Source organism: Seriola aureovittata, chromosome 16 (assembly GCF_021018895.1).
Source record: "Seriola aureovittata isolate HTS-2021-v1 ecotype China chromosome 16, ASM2101889v1, whole genome shotgun sequence".
Classification (NCBI taxonomy): domain Eukaryota; kingdom Metazoa; phylum Chordata; class Actinopteri; order Carangiformes; family Carangidae; genus Seriola; species Seriola aureovittata.
The window spans coordinates 17,799,952-17,822,086 of NC_079379.1; the positions used below are offsets into that span (position 1 = coordinate 17,799,952).

Sequence of the window (22,135 nt, forward strand, 5' to 3'; positions counted from 1 at the left end):
ATTTTCTTTTTGCACATACACACATGCATATATTTTATTTATTTATTTATTTATTTATTTGGTTATAGCTAAAGCAATGTAAATGTTTCATTGTAAATGCCACAATTATCCATATGTAAGGAATAGATATTAGTGAAATCAGAAACGTGTAATATTTCCTTTGATGGATTATTTGATATAAATGCTGATTACCATATAACCAGGTAATATACTGTATTTTTTGTATTACACTATCTGTTGTTTTAACAGATTGACATATTCCTGTTTACATTGAAACAGTGTTTATTACGACCAGAACTCACCAACTCACTGTACACTGAGGAATTAAGCAGCCATCCAAAAATTGTATGGAAAAGTACGAAATAAAATTTATTATGAATTAATCTGATGTACACCATCAATGTGAGGAATTATCATGAAAAAGATCACAAATGTCTGAAACATTTTTTTGAACTGGAAATCATCAACTGTAGAGCACCTGTGGCAGGTAATATACTGTACATTTGTTCTACAGATGTTGTTTAACCTGTGCACCAGCCTGTAATAAAACAATAAATATGAGTCCCATTAGGACTTGAGAGCTTTCCAATTAATAGGCCTGAGCAGTCATCCTCTGTGTCATCTATGTGGATAGAAATCTGGAGGAGGAACCAAGCTCTTGGTGACCACACTCTAGGAAATGGGAGTAGCAGCATCATAGCCCCAGAATAACAACTGGTTGTGAACAGGACAGATGCTGACAATCTACATTCTTCTTTTTATATTCATCGTGGTAAATGGTTGCTGGATTACCCTTTTTCCAAATATGAATTTTTAGTAATATGCTTAGCATAAATGCCTTCTGCTGTATTTCTTTGTTAGTGTCTTTTATGCCTTTGTGTATGAAATGTGCTATATAAATACTCGCCTTGCCTTACTTTTTTGTGCCTGTTTGGGCTGGAGTTGTTTATAAAATATGTCATGCACCCGCTTTGAAAGAGACCTATATGAAATTATGGAAATATGAAAAACATTTGTTGTTTGTGACATTTCAAATTATTGTTTATTTTCTATCATTGGCCTAAGTTAGTTAATTTCACAATGGAATAAAAATGAGGGGGTGTTATATTGCAACTGTAAATGTATCTGTGTGTGTATCAATATATAAATGATAAGTGTTGCATAACCCATTGACAAAAGAATCTATTTTATCCATAAAGTTTACTGATTAATGTTACCCTATAATGGTTCAGTGATGGGGAGAGAACTTTGTGGTGTGTGTGTATGTGTGTATGTGTGTATGTGTGTGTGGCTCCCAGAGAGAGGAGAATGTCCTTAAATCACTGGGGTTGGCTAACCAGGGCCGGCTGGCCTGTGTTGGACCTGTTAATCGAGCGTTAAAATGGCCTGTCATAAACCACTGGCCAGGGACTTCAGCAAACAACTTTAAGACCTGGGAGCACACTCGCTCTTTTTCTGACTGCCTTCTGTTTACCCAACCATATAAAACACAGCAACATACACACAAAATACTAAACACATACAGATTCACTGCTACCAATCAGTATCACACAGACTCAAAGAAACAGCATGACATCACCAGCTTCCACAGCCTCTCATACACATACAGTATAGAAATTCAGTGACTTCATCAGCCTAACACAGATGTTCTCTCTTACACACAAACATGTAGACACACACTCAACATAAACACACTCATTACACACACATGGTGTATCAGACCTGTGACAGTGACGCAGTTCCCAAAACCATTACGTAAATGAGAAGTGCTAGCATGTGTTGTGAAATGCAAGAGAGAAAGGGAGAGACACAGAGAGAGTTTATGGTGCATGACATCATCTGATCTGAGGTCTGTGGGTGGCGCACAATGCAGCAGTTTGGGATACATTTCAAACTAGCATGGATTTTCTGATTATCAGGCTCTTTTCGCTGAAAACAAACAGTCCAACCGGTGCGATGGCCAACATTCAACTCCAATTTACACATGTTGTATGGTGTGCTTGGTGCACACCAGTGGAGTTGCTCGTGAGTGGATCTGCATGCGAGGGCAGAGTTGGATGTAAATTTAACTCTAACTATTACATAATCGGATGACTGTAACTTGTATACTTGGATGCTGTTTAAAGTGTCTGTTTCCATTTACTTTTAAGTCGCACATTACACTTCAATTCAAGGATAGAAGTAGTCAGAAACCACAATGTATCATGTCAACAGCTGAGCCAGATAAATGATGTAGCCACAGTGAGCATAATGCTGCATGGACATTGAGGTCACTAAGTTTGTTTGGCCTTTGACCTGAAACACCATATTTCTACAGCCAAGGTGACATCAAGCTCTGAGCAGGCAGCTCTCTAAAAGCTCCCAGTCTGACTGTTAAAAGCCATGCTGAGGTGAAGATGCCAGATGGTAATGGCTGGTATTGCCACTGAGTTATGGAGGTAGTTGTAATCTCAGTGGCATTGTCTGCTCCAGGGCACCAGCAGGAGACTTCCTGGCTGCCGTCATACACTTTTTAGTGTGACTGTGCACTCTTCACAGACACACACACACACGCTGTAAAACATCCCCTATCTGCACTGAAAACAAAACACAGTGATTCACATCCACACGGGGAAGAGCTCAAAACACAGAGTGACATCACCACAACTTCCTGTTTCTTCTTGTTGCCGCGGCTACCAGAATTTGCATACTTTAGACGATTGGTGGATGATGAGTCAGAAGGGTTCGGTCCCATGTTGCACTTCAACCACAACAAAACCATATCCCTCTGTTCAGCTTCAGCCCGGCTGGAGTGCCGGAAACCCTGACCAAACATGGCAGAGATATTACTCCATGGCTTAGCTCACTGGAGATGTGAATGACTGAAATCCTGGTGTTTTGTATTGCCAGTGGGATTTCATGGCATAACATAACAAATCTCCAAACAGTGGTCATTTATATGTTTTTAGAAACAGTAAATTAAATCAGTGCAGTTTGACCGAAAACCATTAAAGGGGACAAAAATATTTGAAATCTCTAATGAAAACCACCAAACTATACATCCTAGAATAAAAAGTCTTCTTTTAATACAAAACACAATGAATGACAACTAAACTGTGAGAGAGTCCCTGTGTTAGATCTGTGTCCTCTACACAAACGTGCAACTCTTTGCCCTGATCATGACTTATGACATCATATTAAACACACAATGGCAACCAGTGTGTAACTGTGGATCTACTGATGGTAACAATAAAGCCAGTCTATCACAGAGTGTTACACTTTATCAATAGGAATCTTGTCACATCCCTTGGAGATTTTAAAGCTCTATAATCCCTAATGAATTTTATGATCACTGCAATACAATAGCTAGGCCTGTATGTATATAAATTGTATATATTAAGTCTGTTTGTGGCTTGATTGTTGTTTGTCTGACTTAAGATTTGTTATTCCTTATAGGCTATGCTGGTTGCATGGTTGACTGATTATAGACGTTTTTGTTCTCAGGTCCTTCTTGAAAAAGAGATCTTGATCTCAATGAGAGTGTTTGATAGAGTAAATAGTGGGGTAGAGAGGCAGTACAATTATATTGCTTCATTAGAGATTAAAACAGAGGGTCACTGCACAATTTATTATGGTGATGATGATGATGATGATTATTATTAACATTAATAATAAGTATTTTTAATTTATTAAAAATGGTTAATTGTTGTTGTCGTTATGGTAACATTACTTAGTCGCCTCGTATTAGCACTGCCATTAGTTCTTTAATCATAGTTTCATAATTTCTCAGTTTCTTTTATGGGCATCATTTCGAGACAAAGTTCGACCTAATTTTTCCTCAAAGCCTGTTTGTGTTTCGTAATAAGAATTGTATCTGAACTTAAACGCAACGAGATCATAGACTTCAGAAAACTTTTAACAGAACTCTGGGGGCTATTACTCATTTCAACGCATTAACTCGATACAGTCGCTGGGACGTCCCGTTCGCACAGACACTGAAAGTGGGTAGGAAAAAAAAACTGGGTCTCATCCGCCCACCCGGTCTGCCCCGTGTCCCGTCACGTTGCCGCTGGTGTGTCTGACTTGGTTTTTGTGTCGGTCCAGTTCCACCACCATGCTGCTGTCCTGTCCTGTCCCGTCCCGTCCCCCTACCGGCCGGTGTCGTAACCCCGCCCCCCTCAATCCCTCTCTCCGTACGGGACCGCAATGATTTAGAAGTTCAGGAATCCCACGTGACGTCACCGGGAGGGTGATGTAATGCTTCTGTAAATAGAACGTATTGTAATCTCGCTCCAGTCCAACGTGGTTCCTCTCTGGAGCGCCGCTTGTCCCGCTCTACTTGTAGGTAAGCCTCATCTATTTTCATTCACAAAACTTTAAACTGAGCAGCCACCGCGCTCCTAACTCTAAACCATAGTCTGCTGGAATTGTTTTTACACCTAACATTTTTTGAACGGTGCCGGAAAGTTAACGGGGCAAGTTTTTGGCTAGCTGTCCCGGTGAAGTCTCATCACCAGGCGGACGTCGGGTTGAGCGCGAGTGTCTATTTGGGGGGTGTGACAGCACCCTCCATACAGCTGTGCCGGGCTTGTTTATGAGTTGAACAGGTTGCTTTATGGTTGGAGCTATGGGCAAGGAAACACACCGGGTCATGTTCTGGAGACACATACAGGCACTGACCGCCCGCCTGTCGGAGGACTTGCTGGTCAGAACCGCCGCTTAATTTGAGCTGAATGAGCTCCAAGCCGGTTCGATGTTGTTGACATTCATCCACCAAACATGGGAACTTTAGAGAAGTAGTAAGTAACTGAAGTTGTCTGATTTATTTTAAAACTGAACATTGTGTGATTCACACAAGCACAGGGAGATTTTAAAAGTTGTGTGTGTTATGTCATTCATCATCATTGCTGTGATGATCATGAGTCTATAGGCAATGACAGAGGAAGAGGCGGGAAAAAGCCTTATAATTTCGTTGCCCCAAAGACTGTTTTTTTTTCAACAGACATTAATCCGTCTTAAATTGGCAACATGTTGTCTGGTCTGTTGTTGGATTTATGTATTAAGGATGACGTCATTGTGATTGATGTAACCACTCTGACAGAAGGTTTTGCTGGAAATGTGCTGAGTCTGCTCATCTTGTACAATTGCTGCTGAAAGGAGGAAGGAGAGGTCAAAACTGTTGAAGACAGCGATGACTCATTCAAATTATCAAGTTTTAATTTTTCTGTGAAATATGAGATTACGTAATATAATTGCAGAAAAAGGACACACGATAAATTGTAGTTATGTAAAAACTGTAAAACAAAAATCTTTTTCAACTGAGTTTGTAAGTTATTTAAATATTATTGTAGTGTCGTGAGCACTTGATTGCTCATTCTGTCTTATAACACACAAACATACATGCTCACACATACACACACACATACACACACACACACACACACACAGATGAAGTCACCTTGCCTGGGGTTGGAAAATGGGGGCTGAGGCAGGTTCAAACCTGTCAGGAGTAGGCCCAGTGCAGTCCTCCCTCTGCCGCCTCCCACCCTCATTCCTTCTCTCTTCCATTCATTGTGTCCTCCTCCTTCTCTCTCTCTCTCTCTCTCTCTCTCTCTCTCTGTCTCTATCTCACTGCCACTTGCCCTTTCCATTCCCCTCTCCATCACCCTAATGTCACTCCCCCCCTTAACCGCCCCCCCCCCCCCCCCCCCCCCCCCCCCACACACACACTTTCCATTTCTTATGGAAGCATGTACTCTTGCCCCCTCTCTCCTCTCTTTAGCTCTCACTCTTTCCCATAACATCAGGACCCACTTTGCTGTCTTCTCAGGTCTCTCTTTGCTCACGCAAACTCAAAGTTTCAGCGCGCATGTGTACCTGTGAATATGTATCCAATACATTTCTCCAAACCAGTATCTCCACCCAAAAAGACACTTCTTCTTGTTCTTCCTCCTTGCTGGAGCGAAGAGGATGAAAGGTTGTGGATGACCCAATGACCTCTCCGTCTTACTACAAGTGTGTGAATCTTAGTTGATGACATGCAGCTCAGAGGAATGCCTGAGGTCAGGGAGTTGGAGGCTTCTTCCTTTGCACTCAGTGGAAAATGAAGGGCCAGCAGCAGTAGCACTTCAAATAAGTCATAATTACCCCCCATCACTGGCTTAATATCCTCACTGAATAGCTGGCTGGGTCAAGCCTGGGTTAGTGCGCTGCAAACGGGTTCATTTATGTGCTGTATTCTGCGTTTGTGCTGATATTTTTATCCTATGGTGACTTGATTTATATGTATGCGAGTATGCAGCCTTTCATCACACTCGTATTATTAACTGATGTCCCCCGATGAAAGCCTAATTGTAGGCTGAAACAATTGCACTACACTTAGCACTTTAAATGCTGTGATGCTGTAAGACTTTGATGCCCTTTGGTGCTTACATGTTATTAGTAATGAGTAATGAATAGTTAGCAAAACACAAACAAATTGTATGTATTATAGTGCTTGTCCTAATAAAAATGACTACCTTCAGTATACAGCTGGCACCAAAGGGATCATTTTCCCTGAGATAATTTTGTGTCTCAGGGTGAAACATCCATCATCTGTGGCATTTACCTCATTACACATTGCTTCCACTGCAAGATGTGATAATAGGAGGATAACTGTATTGTACAAGCTTGTTGTGTGATTTATCTGAGGAAAGTGTCTCTGTGTAAACAGAAATATAAAATGGAGAACTGCAGGCCACCTGCTAAATGAAGTCATCATACAGTTACTGTACCCTGAGACAGTATGATGATGCTGCAGGTTAATATGTTGTTCTTTCTTCTCCTGTTTTCTAGGCTTGTGGATGACATGAATGACAAACAGGACAGGCCTTATGTGTGTGGCGCCCCAGGCTGCTCTCAGGTCAGTTGGATACAGTAGACCTATTAAAGGCTACAAATCCTAAAGAAAAATAATGTATATTATTATATTGATCTTGACAGAATAAAAAAAAGTAAATGTAAGTTAAATAAAATGCTTTAATGTTGTAGATATTATATTATCACATGGTTATTAATTATGGAAACTATAAGTGAACAGTATGTAATTATGTGAGTTCAATTGGTCTTGTTCTCTGTATGCTGGGAAAAAAGAGTGGGCAAATACTCCCAGGCTGATAATTATAGGATTTTTTATGATCTAAGAATAAATCTTTTATTTGTCACATGATCATTAAATATGTGCATTAAAATGTACGTTGGCATACCATTGAGGCTTTGCCAAAAAGTCTACTGAAGGATAAAGAATTAAATTATTATAATAATAGTAAAAATAAGAATTAGAAAAAAATACAAGGGATAAAAAAATCATATTTATATATGATCATGACTGATGAGTTAGCCAAGAGGCATCAGCTGATTTAACTGAGCATCCCCTCCCATGTGTCATGTCGTACAGCTGCACGCATCTCTTCATATCTTTCTCACTCTGTCGGTGTGCTGCAGCGCTTCCAGTTAGAGGAGCACCTGATCATCCACAGACACAAGCATGAGATGACCCTCAAGTTCCCCGCCATCAAAACGGACACAGCTTTTACAGGTGAGACTAGCACAGAACCATTCCTCCCACATCCACCGGTGTTCAACATCACACTGGCTTTCACTTCATGGGTTTTGTGTGTGTGTGGTTTCTCCGATCCTCTGGGGGTATTTTGCTTTTAATTAGCAGCTTTCCCCCTGATCTTCCCGTAACAACAAATAAGCTTTGCCCTTTTTTTTTTTCACCAGACATGCTATATGTTACTCTGTTCAGCTGTTGTCTGGCTGCATGTGTGTGTTGTGACCTCTGTTCAGGATCAGTGCTTGATGAAAAAATTATGATGCCACGTTATACAGTATGAAATCAGATAAGCTTGATACACGCTTACTTCCCTCACATAGTCTGTGCTGTGAAACAGAGCTGCTCGTGTTGCAACATGTATAGAATACGCCGCCATCAGATTAGACCGAACATACTGATAATGGCATCATTGAAGACCCACCTTGATTTAAAAAAAAATGGGGAGGGGGTCTTCTTAAATATTTTACAGGCAAAAATAAGGGAAGCAGGAGACAATCTACTGGGAGGATAGCACGGATGTAACCATGTATTTCTGAGCAGGGAGACTTTACCAACTAGCACCAAATCCTAATTTGTTGTTGTGTGCAACAGCGTTTGAATGAATGAATTAGATTATTCAAGGAAAGATAAGGTAAAAAAAAAATGTCTGAAAAATGTCAGAAAATAGAAAAAAAGGGGATTAAAGTTTCCACTCAGATACCCTTTTTTTGTCCAAACAATAGTCCAAAATCCAAATATGTTCAATTTACTATCATATCATAGTACAACAAGGAAAAGCAGCAAATACTCACATTTAGGAGACAGGACCCAGAAAATGTTTTGCATTTTTGCTTGAAAAATTACTGAAAAAATGTACCTTTGTTGATCAACTAACTGATTAATCCACTAATGATTTAATCTCTATATTACAGTTGCACAGAAACTTTAAAATTATATCTATACTGTATATATATATATATATATAACCTCTCTTCTTCTTTAAGAGATTTACAAGTTTTTCATCTCCTCCCTTTTCTTTCAAGGCTTATTTTTTTCCAACAAGTGAACAGAGAGGTGTCATCTTGTTTTAAAGGGCTGCTAACCCAATGAGAATTTAATTATCATGGGATTTAGGGGAGTGATTTTGTGTCTTGAATCGAAATGCTTTTTGTGATTGAAAAAATACAAATTTGGGAAAAAATTGCTTTCAAAAACTCAAAAACCATAGTCAGTACTGAATGTAACAATGCATTATTGATAATGCTGTGGTTGTTTCTCCACTGAGAGATTAAATAAAACAAATTTGCAGTTATTTAAAGGCAAAATGAATAATCTTGTAGCCAGTGATTTGAGACATGTTTTTGCTTCAATATACTAATGTAGAGGTATGTCACAGCATTAAGGTTGTAAATATAAAAGCATCTACAAGCTAATGAAGGATGCACAATAGATGCATGACAAGTAGCTTTACTATCCAAGTATTTCTGTATTGTACCACCATGATCCTTTCACTAGTCTCATGGTCGGAACACTGTCTGTAACCATAGAAACAGCTGTCTGTCGGGACATAAACATCAGCATGACATCTAACCTCTGCAGACTCTCTCTGCGTCTTTTCTCTCTGTGTTTCTGTCCTGCAGCCTGTCACACCTCCTGCAGGAAATCTTATGTCAAAACAAAGAACCCAGCTGACCTTTGACCCCTGTTTAGACGGCGCAGAGAGACAGACTGATGTTATCACAGACAGAGACAGCAAGTGAGCGAGAGAGAGAGAGTGCGGCTGAGAGCTGATTTGTTTCTCCACTTGGCATCGCAAATCTCAGCGATAGTTGATTTAGGAAGCAAATAAGCTAAAATAAGAGAGGCTATTGTGGCAATAGGGCAGCGATAAATTAATGTCTGCTCATTTTTTGTAACCTGTCTCTTTAAACCTTTTTGTGTGTGTGCATTTGTATCTAATGCTTCCAGACCAGACACCGACGCCAACCCGATTTTTACAGAACTGTGAAGAGGTTGGTCTGTTCAAGGAGATAGAGGAAGAGTTTCTTCAAGCACAAGAAGAGGAAAAGAGCAAACAGGTAAATTTACAAGAAAATATGAAGCAAAATTAAGCAGAATTTCTCACCTCTGGCTGTGGTTAGACATACACAGACTTGTCCCTTATTACTGCTAGGTGTTTGTCAAGACTGTAAGGTTTGTGTTTTGAGTGACACTTGAGCATGAGGGAGATAAAAGCAGTCAGACCCAATTAGGTGACTGCAGATATCTGACCTGCTGCAAGGAAAGACACACCGCGCGATCACATTCTCCTCTGCAAATGAAACAGCTAGACATCAAACACACAAGCACATGCAGACACACACACCTTAAAAAAATTTATGCATGCATGCACAATTCAAAATCACCTCAGATCACAAAAACGCACACAGATTGAAAATGGAGACTTCCCTCAGCGTTCAAAAAATGGTCCCAGCTGTTTGTCGCTCCCGCTTCTCCCCACAGACGCTTACCCATAATGGGCCACCCTGTATGAACCAGCACCAGCTCAAACCCCAGCTTCAGCTCCAGCACCCACCCCAGCCTCAGCACCCACATCCCCAGCCACCGCTGCACCATCCCCAGACCCATCCCCTGCAGCATCCCCAGTCCCATGGCCCGATGGTGGGCCCAAGCTGCAGCCTGGCTGCCCAGCAAACTCTGCCCTCCTCCCAGTCTGGATCAGTCATCAACCAGGCTCCTTCCACGCTCACACACTCAGGGTGAGTATGAGTAAGGGTGCATACATACATACCTTCATGCATGCAATCACCCAAACACACAGACACACACACACACACACACACACACACACACACACACACACACACACACACACACACACACACACATAGATCTTACTTCATCTATCCATACATGCAGCATCGCATCCCATACACACATATTTCCTTTTAATGTTGCCTTTTCTCACTCTTTCTTCCCTCCCTTCACCCTGTCTCGCCCATCCTGTTTTGGACGTATTATAACTCATTCTGTCTGGCACAGACTGGCATTTCCCCCCTGCATAATTTATCACTGCACTAATGAACTGAGAGAAAAAGGGGGGAAAAAAATCAAACATCAATTTACTGAGAGAACAAAGTAATAGCAAAAGAGATGGAGAGCCACTGCGTAACACCCACTCAAACCCACTGACACTACCCACTCTACCACCCGACTGCTGCCTCTGTTATGTCTTTTAAGACTCAAAGTCTCTCTCTCTCAGTGTCTGGGCAGCTTCCAGGCTCCTTGGTTATCACCCAGTTCAAGAGACAGATTAGAGGAGTTCCTGTCTTTCATCTGACCAGCTCCCAGCAGCTGCTTCCACTCTTCCTGACAGTTCAATTTTGTGGATTTGTGAACTGCAGTAGACACTCAGTCATCTGAATATTAGATTATACAGACATATACTGTGGGTTTAGTGTAAATTTTCACAGCAAATTTAATCATGGCCTACTCTTTAATCAGAAAAAGTGTTTTGTTAGACACTGCCCATGTCAAATTTAAATTTATTCAATTAATAGAATGTAATAAAATTCCATATACCTTCAGGCAATGAAAATAGGCTGGAAAATTGTAATTGATAATACAAGCTGCTCTTTAATCATGCAGTGTAAAAATGAACACCATTGCTTTAATATAGATCACATTTGGAACATTAACACATTTCAAAATTTTGAATCTGACAAATTTGCAAATTCCATAATTCATAGATATCTGAAATTCTGTGTAAGACTGCAATGACAACATGTTTTCCAATTATAATCATATATAAATGAATGAAAACCCCAGAATGAACTGTTTTTCCCTCATTATATTTTCTCAAAATGTGGTGTTCCCTTAAATCAAAACATCAAAGTCAGTGCTTACACTTAGACTGAAGCATCTTGCAGCATGTCTATAATCACTGCCATTTCAAATTCTTTTGCTAATTGTAATTTTAAATATGTCAAATGCACTTTTTCTTGCAGAAACATTTAAATGTAAATTTTGTTCAGTTAAGGTTTTGTAGTTTTTGTAGTGCTGAGTCAAATGCCTAGTCATCGATGAATAAATTAAATTACACTTTTTCACATTTTCTTTTTTGACAGCGTTTATGTTTTTTTTTTCAAATGCTTTTTGGGGCATTTTATTTCTTCATTGGAAAATATAAAGTGGTGACTGACAGGAAATGATGGGAGGAGGAGATGGGCAATCATGCAACAAAGGTCTCCAGTCGGATTCAAACTGGGTGACTGCGGTTACATGGTCAGCACTTTAAATCCCACCAGGATGCCTAACATTTATGAGACTGTTCTTAATGCCTTAAAGGCTAAGAAGGAATTTTGAACTTTTCCCAAATCTCAGTGTTACAAAAATAAAAGACTTTGTATCTCCCTCCAACAAACCTATTACTGATTTCTGCTTTAAACACATACTGCAGATAAACCCAGCCTCTGTCACATCTCTGCAGTTGATTAGATGAGTCAAGGTACCATAAGTAAGTCAGTGACATAATAAGGCCCAAACATCTGTCCAGGACCAGCCAGGACGTGACAGGACAGTGAGAGATCTGACAGTCGATCATGCTACAGTAAATCAGTGCCAGCTGTATCCAGACAGACATGTTAGTCAGTGAAACCAGCTAAGTGTTACTAAATGAACCATGGATCGGCTGTCTGACTGTTTCCCCTTGTGTTTACCACCGGTTTCCATAGCAACCTGGTCTCTGAGTGTCTGGCTGTAGGCCCGGTGAAACTGTTGTGGTTACGTTAGGAAATGTTGTTTTGGTTTGTCTGTACTGTGTTGTATGTTAAACGGGCCGCATAGCCCAGATTCAGTGATGACATCATTACCGATGACCTCAGCGCGGCCACGGAGGCCCACGCTGTCCGATTGGCTGCGAGCCAGAGCAGTTAGGTCAGCACATGGCACCCTGGGTCTCTGCATCCCCCGCTGTGATCCCTTAGCTTCTCTCCTCCCTCTCAAGCTGTCACTCTTTTTTCCTTCTCTCTGTTTTCTTTCACTATTTTCACCTCATCATAGTTTCCCTTGTCATTGCTTCACTTCAAACTTCTGTTTACGCCTTTTTACTCACATACAATAACATTTACATTTTGTTCTCATGTTTTCACCAGACTGCCTAGAAGTATTGGTTCACCAGATAACAAAACCGCATATTTTCTCACTCTCTTATGGAGGTTTGCAGCCCGGTAGTTTCAATTTTGAGCCCACATTTTTGAGATATTTACACTTACTTCTTCCACCCAGTATTTTTAGATTTGACTGACATTAAACAGCCCATTCAGTACCTCAAATACGTCCAATCGTTATAAAAGTAGCCCAATAATTGACCTCCAATTAGAAGATAATTCACAGAACAATAGAATTCTTGGGAACAATTTTTGTGCTAAAAAGTAGTTCCTTTGAAAACTGTTCACAGTAAAAAAAAACAAAAAAAAACTAGATTGGTAAGGTAAAGGTAAGTTTGAGGTTACATTTTTTTAAATAATGTCGGTAAACCAACCTTTTAATTTAAGCCAGTTTGTTCTAGTGGATATTAAACAAAACCCACACCGACTTTTTTTTTTTCATATCCATTTATCTCAGTCTCATCTGTCATTAAAACCCAGCTATAAATGTTTCAATTTGCACCTCTCTCTGAACCTGGATTAGTGAAACTTTAGCTGTGGATAGCTCCCTGGCATGACCTGTCCCTCTCTCTTTCTCTCTCTCTCTCTCTCTCTCTGGCTGACCACAGCCCAGTTCCCGGGCCACTGTCCTCCCTCCTCCACATGCGGAACAGACACAGACAACCGCTGCCAGCCTCTTTACCTGGCACCCTGCCAGACCCCGCCATGCAAGGGGCATCTGCTCAGCACATGACTGTAAGTATGAGAGGCCGGTTACTCACATGCAGTCGCATTTAGACACGTATGCATAATGATTTTTTTCTTCATTTTCTTCTCAAAACAAAGGATTTAACAAAACAAAAATACAAGCACACAGACATTAGAACATTAATAACAATAAATAAAAGAAAGAAAGAAAAAAGAGCCAGAATATTGTGGGTTATTTTGGTATTTTGAGTTGTCATATGAGGGTTGAAGAGATCTGAGTGAGGGTAGGAAGTAGACCAGGTGTTAAGGATGGAGTCAGATTGTTCTGACCAAAGACCAAAACTGTCCAATGCAGAGCCATAACGAATGGAAGTGGTTGTCTATTACAGTGGGAGAGTGTGTGCAGGTGTTGCTGTCTGTGAGGCCCGTATGGGACATTTTGTGAGTAATGGTGTGTACTCTGTGTAGGACATTAAGTTAGTTGGATTTTTGGTGCGAAATGAGTCTCTGAGTTTATGAGTTATGGAAGTTATGGACATCAATTTTTCTTTTTTATGGTTTATTTCAACTGTATGTACTGGTAGTGACAGAGTTGGGGTAAGTTGTATGTTTGTTTGAGAAGATCAAAGGTCACAAAATAATTGCCACTGGAAAGGTGCTCCAGGCTGGTTATTCCTCTCCGTTGTTGACAGGTTCCTTATTGATTTTAAACTTCAGGTTATGCCAGATAGGAGTGAGAGTAGAGGGAGATAGTTTGAGGTATATGTCATTCGCTTTTCACCAGGCAGTGAGAGTGGTATTTATAGTGTTAACTTTGAAGCAGCTGCGGGTTTTAACTGATTTATCTATGAATGCAATATGCTGAATGGGGAGATCTTTACAGATGGTCTGGTCAGTATCAAGTCATGCAGAATTGGAGTTGTTTGTCCAGTGTCGGATATACTGAAGCTGGTGGGAGAGGAAGTAGTGGTAAAAAATTTGGAGCATCAAGCCCTCCTTTTGCCTTTCCAGTAAAGTGTATTGACTGCTGAATTTAGAGAGGAGAACCAGCCCAGGGGAGGATGAACAGCGGTCATGGCAAACAGATAATTTATTTTTGGGACAATCTTCATTTTAACAGTGGATATATAGCCAATTAGAGAGAGTATGAGTTTGTTCCAACTATGCAGTTCTTCTTTGATTCTATGTAGTAATGTGGTAAAAGTTTAAATATATCATTGGGGTTTGTTGAGGTATTTAATGGGTTGAGTTGTGTTGTTATAGGGTAGATATGCATAATGATTTATAGATGCAGGTATAGTGGCCAAAGTGGTCAAGATCCCCCGAGTTAGAAATATTCATGGCTGACAGAAAAATGAACTTCACTCTACTGGATAAATTAATCAAAAGTGTCAAACTCCAGATGGATGTGACCTTGTGGGGAGCTCTTTTTACTTGAGGTTATGTAGGTGCTGATGCTTTTTCTTGTCACGGTTGAAAGGTTATTTTTATGACAATTTTTTTCCTCTTCAGCTAGAGAAGCAGATGTCTTGTCTAATGGGTATACCAGGTCCTGTACACAACCCCTCCTGTTCCTCGCCTCAGGTACTGACCAGCTCAGATATTTTCTTCCTGTCTCTGTGGATTATTCCTTTCCCCTCTGGTAATAACACATTATAGAGTCTGTATGAGCATACCATAAATTACTACTGGCTTTTTGTAAAGTGATACTAACGCCTTTGTTTTTGTCATAAAGATGATTTTGTAGCTTTGCATTATTAAACGAACAGTTCAATATTTTGGGAAATGCACGTTTGCTTTGCAGCAAGTTGATGACAAAAGGGAAACAGGGAAACAGCTAGTTTAGCTCTGCCCAGTGCTAACAATACCAGCCTACATGCATCTCTAAAGCACACAAACTTTATTAGTTAGTACAGTTATATTTTATTGGTTTAATCCATACAAAAGTAAAAATGTGTAGAAAATGAAATTTAAAAATGTAAAAATTACAATTTGCCATTTTAGAGGAGGCCCTGACATAGTCCGACACATAACCCTTCATAAAATGGTGAACTGTTGTTTATACATTTTGGTTTTTGTACAGATTAAACCAATAAAAGATAAGATATTAATAGGCTAGCTGTTCGTATCTGTCTAACTGTCTAACTATCTCACTGTTCCCCTGTTTCGAGTCTTTATGTTAAGCTAAGCTAACTGGCTGCTGGCTGTATCTTAATATTTGAAAGTAGTATTGACCTTCTCATCTAACTCTCTGCCAGCAAGTGAATAAATGTTTTCACTGAAATGTCTAACTTTTCCTGTAACTTTTTATGATTTCACCTCCTTTCACTGGATGGCTCATAATTTAATATGATTTTTCAATAAAGGTCCTATAAGTGGCAAAACCAATTTAGTACTTGTATAAAATTAAACACACGCACATTCTGTCTTTGGCTTATTCTTTTCTAATTAGGATAGGCAGGAAACAAAGGGTAATTCTACACTTTTAACACACACACACACACACACACACACACACACACATACACAGCACAGGAAGTCACAATCTACATGCTCTCCCTGACTTTCTTGGTTGTTTTATTTACCTTGTGTCAACATGCCCTCAATCTCTTCCCGTGTAAATTTTACATTTCCTCTTTCTAGGTGCATGTACTATGAATTGTTAAATATATATGTGCTATCAAAAGCAACTTCAACGGGAAAACTGTGAAATCACCCTGTGTCCACACAATCACTCTCTCTCTCACACACACACACACACAGACACACACACACACACACACACATATATACATAAACACACTCTCACAGGTTATGACTCCATGTGAAGAGCTTGTATATAGAGTGGCAGATGAAAAGTGGTTTCAGGTTTCAGAGCCACTCAGGTCACGGGTTCAAATCTGAACCTCTCTTCATCTCTTGTTCTCTCTCAATCACACGCATGCACGCACGCACGCACGCACGCACGCAGGCACGCACGCACGCACACACACTCACACACTCTCTCTCACACACACACACACACACACACACTTCTCCAGACTAACTTTATTCTATTTTATAGTAATTTAGTCTCATCGGGTGTTGTGTTTTGCATTTCAAGGTGTGAAACAAGACTCTGCTTCTGTAAAACCACAGGAGATATATTAACCTCTGCTGTATAGTAACTCCACACTCAGCTCAAGTCGAAAAGTAAACATTTGACAAGTGGATCAGTGTATCACGTACAGTTTCATGTCTTCATTCACTGATCCCTCCTGACAGAAATATCAGTGTGGTGTGTCATCCAGGCCAAGGCGATCCATGATGTAATCACCAGCCCCAGTGTCAGGGTGTTTCTATGTAGTAAACAGAGAAGAAATACTTGTGTCCCGTCCTGTTCAGTGTGTGTGGCTGAGCGTGTGTGTGTGTGTGTGTGTGTGTGTGTTTGACTGGCTTCCTGGCTGGCTGGCTGGCTGGCTGGCTGGTAAAGCTGGCATAGACAGCTCAGTGACCTCATCCTTGGCAGCCGCTAAATGTGCTCCCTTTTTTCGTCGCTGAATGGTTGCGCGAGAGAGGAAAAAAAAACTCAGCAGCTTCTTCTCTTAAAGAAATATTGTGTAACTGGGAGCAGATAGCAATATTGCCAGAGAGGGGGGGTGATGTCATGCTCCAAACATGACCTCTCCCTCTCTCCCTCTCCTCTGCTGAGTGTAGGAGAAAGGTGAGATGAGGTTTAATTTAGCTCTTACAGTGTGTTTAGTCAGATGATACATGGGAATGATAAAGTGTGAAGGTATCAAGCTGCAGACGGCTGCATTTACAAGAACAAATTATCCATCTCATCCACAGTTGTCTTCACGGTTGTGTTGTGGGCGATTAGGAGAAATGGCGGAGATTTTGACTGAGAGCAATTAGTTAGTGTCCAGTTTATTCATTTCTAGACATTTTGCGAGGATGCTGTGGGGATCTACATTTAAGGTTTGGCTACTTGGGCTTGTTTGACCTGAAGTGACTCAAGTTGGGAGCTTATCTGCTGTTACGAATTTAGCTGGTTCCTGGGGGTCAAAGACACTCTACCCACAATGACATGGAGATGTAAAATGTTTCCGTGGAATCACAAGCTCCTCATATACAGTGTTTTGTTTAAAACATATCATCATATCACATATGATAATGCTTTGTGGAACATAATGAGAGTACTAAGGCAGTTTTTTAATATGTGTTTTGTGTTGCTATTTTTTAATTTGCTGAACTGGGGTTAAAGAAATATAAAATGGAGTTCACACCAATACACTTCTGGAAACTGTTTCATTTTCTCAATTTCCATAATTTTCTAGAGCAAATTATACGTATTAAGATGCTTGATTATACAAACAATACTTTTATAAAATACCAAAGTCGTCTTAAATTCATTAAGACATAAAATGCTTAATGTTATGTTTACCATACAAATTTTTCTTGCCATAAATAATACTCTAGGAATCATTTGCAACAGCCAGCTTCTATTCAGTATTACCGGAGGCTAGGCTCTAATTATCCCAGCATGCACTGGGAAATTTGGGAAAGGCATGTTATATATAAACAGAAATATAGTAGATTTACACTGAAGAGAAACAACTAACAATATTAAGTAAGTTAAGTGCAAGCATATGTAAAGAATGTGGATTAGAGAAGACTTCAAGCAACTTAAAGTGCTGGAGGGACCTGGAGTGCAAAACCTTCTCAAAGCTGCAAAATCAGATGCAATCACTTGTCTTTCTATATTCTTTCTACCCATTTCCAAGGGTGGGCTCCTCCTACCCGAGTTTCTCATATATATCAGAGTGGAGAACTGAATGTTTGCATGTTGTACCTTGGTTTTAGTGATTGTCCAGATGGCTGCACGTGTTGAAATTCAAAGCTCATTTAAGGTGCTCAGCGTTATAATATGCACTACATCAGCTGGACACTCTACATAACTGCTGTCGCTATTTGATGTTTTCTTTAACTTCAAAAGCTTTGCACAGTGCGTCAAATATATACTTTCTCTATATAATGTATAGATATGGAAGAAAAGTGAGCACAAATTAAGTCCCTTTCATTTTTTTTATCTTACTATCTCCACTCAGAGATCCAAACAGACACTGGGCCATCATTTCCAACAGCATCACCCAGGAATGGTCGCCATTAACAACCCTGTTTCATCCATGGGTCATATGATGGAGATGATTTCACAGCGCCACCAGGCACCTCCACTACAACACCACCATCATCCTCATCACCATCCTCATCATCCACAGCTTCCGGCTCCACCCCTCCCCTTCCAACAGCGATGTCATGCCCCTCCTCCACAGCACCTGGGAAGCTCGCACAGCCACCAGCTTCACCAGTCAGGGAATGTACCGCACACTCAGGCTCACCAATCACCGCCTTCACACCTGCACCAGGCCTCACCTCCTGCACCTCCACTGCCTGTTCCAGCACAGGTACGGTGCTTCACATTTACTGATTATTTTAATGATGGTCATAGACTGCACGTAAAGATGGACGTAGCCTCCGTGACGTCACCCATAGGTCTCTGACAAGTGGTTTTCAAGCTCAAAATGGGCTGCTCCGCCATGGCCATCTTGGCAGTGACAGATACTGCCTAACGTTCAGCTTATCCAAAGATGGGCAAAGAGGTGGGGCATATGTAGAGCCAAGACTACAATGCATGCCGATTTAACAACTGTGGCATATTTAACACAGCTGGGTGTCTTGGCTGAAGGCTAACTCAAGGCCAATTCATTTGCTTGCTAATTAGCTAGTTAACAAGCTAAGCTAACAAGCTAGGCATAGCGAGTGCAGACACGGATACCTGCTACTTAATGCTAACATATGAATAAAATAATACTAGAATTTCACTCACCTTAAAGAACAGGAACAGAGACTTCTCCACATCCTGTTAATCAATTAACTGCACAACAAGCCATATTATTTGTCTGATATTTGCATGAAAAATCTAGCAGCTAGACACCGAACGGCTTGCCAACAGTTGCGTCACCCACTCAAAGCAGCCACGGCCTCATTTATACATAACTATGCTTTCATAACTTTTCAACTTTAAACTTTTTATAAGAATTCACCACCCGTACAGTTGTCATAAGGGGGGAAATTCACTATAGAGACCAAAACCATTTTTTGCTCTAGGGTGTATACATGTTTTTTGCTGTATAGTTGGGCATTTTAAAATGGGAGTTTATGGGTCTCAAGTGGCCATTCAAGTTACTGCAGTTTTTCATACTTCAGTGTTGGCTTCATTTGTAAGGCCTGGAGGTTGCTGCTTGGTAATGGTACAAGTAACACCTGACCTCATATTTCTGCATTCAGGCACAATGGTTAATTTGAAAATGTTTTTTTTGTTGTTGTTATTTGCAGTTATCACCAGTTGCACAACAAATGCAGCCCTCGCAACCTTCCCATTCCCAGCATGCCGTGCAGGCAGGTGGTAGCTGCAGTGGTGGTGGGACAGGAGGAGGAGGCAGCAACCGCCGCAGGAGGACGGCAGAGCAGGACCCTGACGAACGCAGGCAGAAGTTTCTGGAACGTAATCGGGCTGCAGCCACCCGCTGCCGACAGAAGAGAAAGCTGTGGGTGTCGTCGCTGGAGAAGAAAGCTGAGGAGCTGACGCACACAAACCTGCAGCTGCAGGTGGGACACGCTTTGTACACAGACAAGTACTCACACACAAACACAATCCACACTTCAAGGATACTTAGCATTTCTCTATGTGTTCCCAGAACGAGGTGACGTCATTGAGGTCGGAGGTGGGTCAGCTGAAGCAGATTCTGCTCACCCACAAGGACTGTCCTGTCACCGCCCGGCAGAGAGAGGCACAGGGGTACCCCAGTGAGTAAAACCCCCATACCCTGTACCCCTCGCTAGAAATATCACCAGCTTTTCCAGACGCCTGACACCAATCATCTCCATCCACCACTGAGGGTATAATTCAGATACATTATACCTTATTTGTGCACATAAGGGAATACCCCATGGTTACCTGTTGTCTTGTTATAACAAACCGACCCTCTACACACAGGAACCTTAAACTTTATCTTACCACATGCAACTAAACAGCACTTAAGAGTCAAAACTCTGCTTTTATCCCCACAGTCTATTAGTACATGCACTTTTATTCCTGTGGAGAACCAATCAGGGGGAAGCACTGCACTCACCATTCAAAGGAATATATTTTTCATTTTCATTCTCATTTAATGAACCAGACCTTGATGGTGTTTAAAATACCCTGGAGTGCAGTGCTGTTCTTGCACTGGCTGTTTTGCCTTGCATGAAGCTAGCATGGAACAAAATGCAGACCATGCCCATCTTGCACTCGAGTCAGGCTGAAGTTGATGTTCAACAATAACTGAACCTGTAACTAATCAAAAATAAAAGATACTGAAAAATTACTGCACCTTGTGGCTTAAATGGAAAGCAGCCATTATGTTTTAAGTGTTGAGCTTTGGAGAACAAAAACGGATGCAATATTGGCATGTGTTATATTCATATATTTCTATTGTCGTCTTTTTACCTGTATGTACAGTATTAATTTGTTAAAATAAAAGAGATATTTTCCTTTAATCTCAACTGTAACGGGTTTTCATTCATTTGTTGCTCATATAAAACCACATGCACACAAACCCAAATCATAGTATGGACAATCCACACAGGATCAGTGACTTTGATTGACAGCTGTCTCTGTGTCCAGCTGCAGGGGTGAGCCCAGGAGGAAGTCCCACCCCTGTAGGTCCTGGGTCTCATCTGCAGGCCATCCAACACAACAGCATCTCCACCTCCTCAACAGCTGCAGGCGACACAAGCCACGACCCCCAGCCTGGACGCTAGCTCTCATCATGTAGGGGAGGGGCTGGGACTGAATGGCTGAATCCAACCAGACTGAAATATCTTTCTGTCATAACTACACTAAAGTCTCACCAAACTGTGGATCCATGTCTCTTTACGTTGTAGATGAAATACTAAACTGGATAGACAACTTTATAAATCCATGTGAACACTGAGGTATTCTCATCTTTTCTGGTTGGAGAGGATACGCCTAGTTTCATTTCCATAACAGGTGCAAAAATGTCCTTTTCCAAAAGCCTTGTGAGAAACTGTGACGTTACATGGCTACTCGATTCTGTGTTTGTTCAGAAAATGTCTGTTTCTGTTCACAGCAATCTGAGCGTTGCCTGCTACCCACTGACTATGCACACAGACCATCATAACTCATCGTTTCAGTCTTCTCTTGCTCTTTTATCTTGCACTAATTCAAAACAAACAAAGCCTATATATTAGTTTATATTTTTAACTGAGCAGCTGCAGGGGCACACCTTATCCCTTCTCTTTGAAAACTAGGTATTTTTCTACACACAATTAAAGACAAAAACGTTTATTTTAAGATTTGAAGTCAAACCCTGTCAAACTCTGTCTCTGAAAAGCCATTTAAAACATTATTGTACAGGTTTTCATTTTATGGCCTCCTTTTTTTTGTTATTACACACAACTGCCCTAAAACACTAAATAACTATAAACTGCACCTCATGTCTAAATCCATGTCAGATTAATTTAATTTACACTTAAATTACACTTTTTGTACTGTAAAGATGTTGACAATCGCTGTAAATCAAATGCTAAAATAAAAACACTTATTCTGGTATTTTCTTGTGAAATCTTTATGATATAGAATCTCTCAGAAATTGTGTGGACACAGTAAACCAGCAGTTGT

The 22,135-nt window shown here is 40.7% G+C and overlaps 1 protein-coding gene across 6 annotated transcripts; it reads left to right on the plus strand.

Annotated features, from left to right (window-relative positions):
- The first annotated feature begins 4,199 nt into the window (after positions 1-4,199).
- On the plus strand, positions 4,200-22,066 carry LOC130184086 (cyclic AMP-responsive element-binding protein 5-like). 6 transcript variants are annotated; one of them, XR_008829928.1, is made up of 11 exons: positions 4,200-4,324; positions 6,814-6,880; positions 7,462-7,555; positions 9,524-9,633; positions 10,058-10,314; positions 13,332-13,458; positions 14,923-14,994; positions 18,501-18,857; positions 19,789-20,061; positions 20,151-20,352; positions 21,119-21,213. XR_008829928.1 is itself a non-coding variant. In XM_056399864.1 (11 exons), exons 2-11 carry the CDS (start codon positions 6,827-6,829, stop codon positions 21,253-21,255), a joined length of 1,590 nt encoding a protein of 529 aa, XP_056255839.1. In that variant the 5' UTR covers positions 4,200-4,324; positions 6,814-6,826; the 3' UTR covers positions 21,256-22,066. The 6 variants fall into 6 exon arrangements, 5 of the variants coding, with proteins under 5 accessions (XP_056255839.1, XP_056255842.1, XP_056255841.1 ...); XM_056399864.1 differs by having other exon boundaries at positions 20,151-20,259; positions 21,119-22,066; XM_056399866.1 differs by having other exon boundaries at positions 4,281-4,320; positions 20,151-20,259; positions 21,119-22,066.
- The last annotated feature ends 69 nt before the right edge of the window (positions 22,067-22,135 follow it).